A 5712-nucleotide genomic window follows, 5' to 3' on the forward strand; every position below is an offset into this window, starting at 1 on the left:
GCAGGTAAGCAATGAATATTTGTCAATAAAAAAATGAATGAACAAATGGACTTCACATAAAGAACCTTAGTTTTCCTTTGCCAGGTGTCTCTTAAGTCTCCACTCTGACACTGCAGCACCAGATCCTGGGGCGAGGGAAAAGTGTCCTCAGAGCCAGGCCCTATATCTGTGGTGCCCAACTGTGGAGCTGGAGCTGAGCGTCCAGGCAAGGGTCACCCCCTGGTGTCCTCTTCAGAGGACCCCTTTTATCCTCTATAGGCCCTGGTGGCCTCAGGGCACTGTCTCCCTTTGGGGAAAGTCTTCCCTCAAAAGCATTCATTCCATGCACCCTTCTTGTTGCAGGTTTCTCACACAGAAAGTTGTGACACTGAGGCTTTCTTTCCAGGAAGCAACTTTATTTGTCCCAGCACTGGCTCAGTTGGGTTTGTACCCGAAAAACTGAGACCAAATGCCACATGGCATAGTCTTGTATGCATTTTCTACTTCTTTGTCTCCCATATATGAGTAATGTATAGACATACAGTCTGATTAGGTGGTCTCATGTTACATGGTCATGAAGGATGTCACTTAGGCACATAGCCAGGCTGCCTTCCTGTATCTTGAGGACTTTTCTCACCACATTCCTTAGGGATGGGACTCTACCAAAATCTCAGGGAGGGAGTGGGAGGAAAAGTCACCCTCTCTCTCCTGCGCCTCCAAGCCTCACCCTTATGCTGTCAAGACCACCATGCCAAATGGGATTCAAGAGATGTAGAGGAATGCAGAGGCAGCCTCAGATGCTACCTTTTCTACGATGTTAAAAAAAAAAAGTAAAGAAAAGAAAAGTACAAACAGTTTAACCTGAACAAAAGAAGAGTGTATCCTGTGTGGAATATCAGAGATCCTCCAGTTCTCCTCAAGCTCCCCCCCTCCTACCGACTCCACAGACTGCTGGGTGACCTGTCTAGCTTGGACCTGAGAGCTTTAACCCAGATTGAGGAGCAAGAGTTATTTTTCTTGTTCTCTCATTCCTCCTGCCTTTTATCCATATTCTCCTACCAGACTCCAGGAGACTGAGGGGAGACAGAAAACCCACAAGGAAGCCCACTGGTTAAGGAAAGCTCAGACCATGGGTACAATAAACTCAAGAGAAAGAGTAATAAAGAAGCTTATCCCAGTCTTTTTTCAATAAACCCAGCATTGATTTTGAAAGAAGACGAAGATAAAGACGAAGATGAAGACGAAGAAGAAGAAGAAGAAGCTTATCCCAGAGAGTCAGGAAGGTGTAAAAAAAAAAAACAGTCATTATGCAGGACTCAGGCTATGAGAGTATCGTCTTTATTGTCACATGGCCTCCTTCTGTCCTCAATCCTGGGTCTGCCTATCAGGATAGATCATGGCTCAGGTTGCCAACCCACACATTTGGCTGAGCAGCTTCCTGCCAAAGGAGGAGCACGGGACTTTAGGGATATTCTCACTCCATTTTAATGGGAGTTTACAACCTAGTTGGGCAGGGAAAGGTAAATAATTCAAGAGATGTTGCAGACAGTTGCCAAATGGTTGGTGTGGACAATGCAATGAGTTCTAGGAAGTCAGTGCAGGTTACTGTGAATAGGAAAAAACAGAAAAGACTCCAAAGAAAAGGTCTTGAAAGATGGTCTGGATTTCAGAGGCTGGGCATAGCAGAGAAGTGGTCCCTGTAAGGCGGGGGGTGGGGGGTGGGGGTGGTGGTGGTGTGGAGGTGAGCAGAGACTTGGAGGCAGGAACATCCTGTGGCCCTGGTGGCCAGGCTGGTCTAGCTAGAACTGAGGGTTCTTATAGGGGAAGATCCAGATGTGAGGCTGGAAAGGTGCCTGGCACCCAGGTGTGGATCCTGAGATGGCGGGCAGTGGAGTTCCAACATCACCTCTGCAGCAGGGAGCCTCCAACTGCCTTTGGAGAGAGGCACATAGGAACATGTTGGAAATCGAGGTCTGACATTTTCAGGGCAGAAAGCAGGGATGTCTCAGCCATGCTTCTTTAAAAATAAGCACCCTTTGTTCCAGCAGAAGGACCTCCTTTTACTCCAACATAGGGGCCTCCTTGGTCTCCACAATCACTGACACCCTGTGGCTCTGGAATCGTATCACAGGGTCCACAGCTGTCACCACTTCCTTGCCACTGGTTATAAGCAGCTGGGTCGCAGCTTGGAGCCTCGGTGTCCAGGCGGCATGGGCTGGACTCATGACAGCCCAGGTCCCCCGGACATGGGATTGGATTGGGGCCTGAGCACGGGCTGGGATCGCACGGGGGCTCCACACAGGGCTCCGGGCTCGGGCACGGCGCTGGAAGGGGAATTGGCTCCGGGAGTGAATGAGGTTCTGGATGCTTATAGGGCTGTAGACACGGACGCCATTCGGGAAATTCACGCTGCGCTGGGAAACGACGTGGGGCTGGACGTGGCTCTGGACACAGACAGGGTTCAGAGAGTCGCCGCGGTGGAGGACACGGACGAGGCCCTGACCTCGAGCTTGGCTCTGGGCGAGGATACAGCCCAGGACGTGGGCATGGACAGGGGGCAGGGGGTGGGCATCGATGCAGCGGCGGCTCTGGACTTTGGTCCCGACGCCGCGGTGGACAGAAGCTTGGGAGTGGACGTGACTCTGCACGTGGCCTCAGCTCCGGGCAGAAGGCACCCCAGGAGGGTCGTGGGGCACAACTCTCAGAGCAGCGTCTGATGGGAGGAATCTGAACAGGACACTTTTGCGGGGGGACCTGCTTGGGGCAGCAGGGGGAAGAAATCTCTATCCGGCACTTGGGACCACATCTCTGAGAGCAGCCTGAAGTGCGAGCCCGAGGACAGCCACTGCTATAGATGGGCTCCGAGCGGCGCGGAGGGGTGCAGTAGTTATAGGAGCCCGAAGAGCACGCTGATGACAGGCAGCCGCTGTAGTAGGGCTCAGACCGTCGTGGTGGGGAGCAGCTGCGGTAGGAAGGCTGCAGCTGGCGAGCAGGGAGGCATCTGGTGGAGCTCCGCGAGCGACGCTGTGCGGTGAAGCTCCGGTAAGAGCCAGTGGCCTGGCACTGGGGTGCGCAAGTGCTAAATGCAGCCCGGGACTGGCGCTGGGGGGCGCAGTCGCCGTAGTAAGCCCCAGATCGGAACTGCGGGGCACAGGTGCTGTAGGAAGCCTGGGACTGACGCTGCGGGGAGCATCTGTTGGAGGAGCCCTGATACTGGCACTGAGTGGAGAATCTTCCCTGAGTCTGGGAAACTGGGGGAGAAGCCACGTAAGTCTGGACAGGCTGAGGAGCTGGACAGGGTATGTAGGTCTGGACTGGGCATTCCACATAACAAGTTTCTGTATAATAAACTGGAGCACATTCCATATAGCAGGTCTGAAAAGGGCATGGGGCTTCACAATGCACATAGGAAACCTGAGGCTGGCATGGAGCCTGGCATTGAACACAGGAAATTTGAGACTGGCTTGAAGCCTGGCTCTTTACTTGGGTGGTCTGGGACTGGCTTGAAGCCTGGCCTTTCACTTGGGTGGTCTTAGACTGGCATGGAGCCTGACACTTCACCTGTGTGGTCTGGGACTGGCATGGAGCCTGGCATTTTACCTGGGAAACTTGAAATGGGCATGGTGCGGGGCACTCCACAATTTGCATCTCACAAGGTGCTTGGACCACAACCTGGCTCCTGGCACTGGGATTCTGGGAGGGATAGAAGGAGGAGCCCTTCACACAGCACTGGGGGAGTGACATGCAACACTGAATCTGCTGCTGGTCACACATGGTTCTGATGCAGGCAGGTGATGGGACCTGAGGGTAGAAAGACCAATGTTAGGAGCATGAGCTGTTGAGAAAAAGGAGACAAAACCAAGGGGAAGACACCCTGCTTCTTCCCTGTCCTTTCCTCTCCAACTGTCAACCTTTACCCAAGAACACTTCTGAGTTAGATGGACTAAATATTAGTTACCGCTGCCCATGAGACCTGCCTTGGATCTACCAAAGGACCTGAGGTCCTGATCTGAAGGAGCTTCAAAGGCACATCAGGGGTTGCAGATGTCCAGGGTCTCCCCTGGAGGATGGACATACCAGTGTTCAACACAAGAGGGCGTTGAAGACAGCATGATTCCTTGGCCTAAGTGGCAGGAGAGCCACTTATAGGAGGTAGAAGTAACACTGCTTCCAAAGTAGAGGCCATGCACCCACAGAAGCTTGACTATCCTCACATACATGCACTGGGAACACATACATGTGAAAACATGTAAAAATGAGTGTATTGGAGCAAGCACTCAGGTACCATCTGCACTCAAAGCATCCACTAGAAAGTCAAGGATCCAGCTCAAACCCAACATAAAATGCTTGTTTCTCTACACTCAATCTTTTTAGGTGAATGTGTTTAAATGACCTTCATGGACATATGCACACACACACACACACACACACACACACAACATACAAGCCTTGGAAAGGCTCAGAACCAACATGGCAACTTGCCCAGGCTGGTTGCTGTTGTAAATCACCCGAAGTGGGACAGTCTGCTGGCCTCAGAAATGGTTTCTCCCCGGTCCCTCTTAAAAGCAGGGAGCAACTGCCTAAGATGGGGTAACCCAGAAAGGGCAAGATTCCTAAATCACAAGACTGACATTCAGCCACACATAAACCCCTCCACAGCAGAAGCATAACAAACATGACTTGGAGGATGCAGGCATACTCTCTAACACCACACGTAGCCAGGGAGAAACAGAAGATAGTCTCCATTCCTCTGTCCTCCCAAATTCACCTGTTCGTGTACAGGCAACCCAGTGACCAGCACTGCAGGGTGGCTGATTTAACAATTAACCCATTCAACAAAACACTTTTCAATAAGCTTCAGAAATACTGAAAATGCTTCTAATGAAAGGTAAAGCCTTCCCCTCTCCACTTATAGACAATATCTAAATACACATTCCCTTCACATCAGGCTCTGTGCTGATGGCTCGGAGCCTGGAGCCTGCTTTGGATTCTGTGTCTCCCTCTTTCTGCCCCTCCCCTACTTGTGCTCTGTCTCTCTCTCTCAAAAACAAATAAACATTAAAAAATTGTAAACACACATGCCTGTGGGGAAGGTAACCCTCCTACACACAACTCTGCTCACAAGATGTAAATTACTAAAGCATCTTTTCCAGGGAGAGAGCTCCTGATGCAGGAAAATGGTACCTGAGGAGGAGGCCAGTGTTATCAAAGGCTTTAGACCCTCAGTTCTTCTCACAAACTCCACAGATGTTCTTCTTATGTCCCCTAAAAGACTCCTCAGGTTTATGTACCACTGTTTTTCTGCTCACAACTTCCCCCCACCCCGCCTCACTATGCCTCACCCCTGTGAATCTGGGCATCCCCTTAGAAGCATCCTTATCCCAATCCCAGGACCCAACCTCTGGACTCACCCTCCTCACAGCAATCAGACATTCAGGCTGAGCATCTGGACAGAGGGCTGTCTTTATATAAAGGGTTCTGGGTCTGGCTTTACACCATGAGACAGCTGATTGGCATCTGCCTGGCTCATCACCCAGGTTGACATTCCAGCAGCCAGTTCCCTCCCTGTATGCTTGTCCTTGATAGTCACCTACAGAATGTGGGAGTGTCTCACTGCAGTGTCAAAGCTTCTGGACTATGAAGGAGCAGATTCTTGTTTTCTTCCTCTGTCTTCATCCTATCAATTTTTTCTCCATCTCTAGAAGACCTTGTGTCAGGGATGATGAAAGGTGA

At 51.2% G+C, this 5712-nt stretch overlaps 1 protein-coding gene across 3 annotated transcripts; it reads right to left on the bottom strand.

Annotated features, from left to right (window-relative positions):
- Positions 1-378: 378 nt before the first annotated feature.
- Positions 379-5494, bottom strand: KPRP (keratinocyte proline rich protein). Of its 3 annotated transcripts, none has more exons than XM_040461088.1 (2): positions 5391-5494; positions 379-3780 (listed from the first exon to the last, which is right to left on the bottom strand). In XM_040461088.1, the coding sequence occupies exon 2, from the start codon at positions 3751-3753 to the stop codon at positions 1999-2001; it is 1755 nt and encodes a 584-aa protein (XP_040317022.1). In that variant the 5' UTR covers positions 3754-3780; positions 5391-5494; the 3' UTR covers positions 379-1998. The 3 variants fall into 3 exon arrangements, with proteins under 3 accessions (XP_040317022.1, XP_040317023.1, XP_040317024.1); XM_040461089.1 differs by lacking the exon at positions 5391-5494 and adding an exon at positions 5058-5163; XM_040461090.1 differs by lacking the exon at positions 5391-5494 and adding an exon at positions 4057-4179.
- Between the last annotated feature and the right edge of the window lie 218 nt (positions 5495-5712).

Source organism: Herpailurus yagouaroundi, unplaced genomic scaffold, assembly GCF_014898765.1.
Source record: "Herpailurus yagouaroundi ecotype Mexico unplaced genomic scaffold, PumYag 254, whole genome shotgun sequence".
NCBI lineage: Eukaryota > Metazoa > Chordata > Mammalia > Carnivora > Felidae > Herpailurus > Herpailurus yagouaroundi.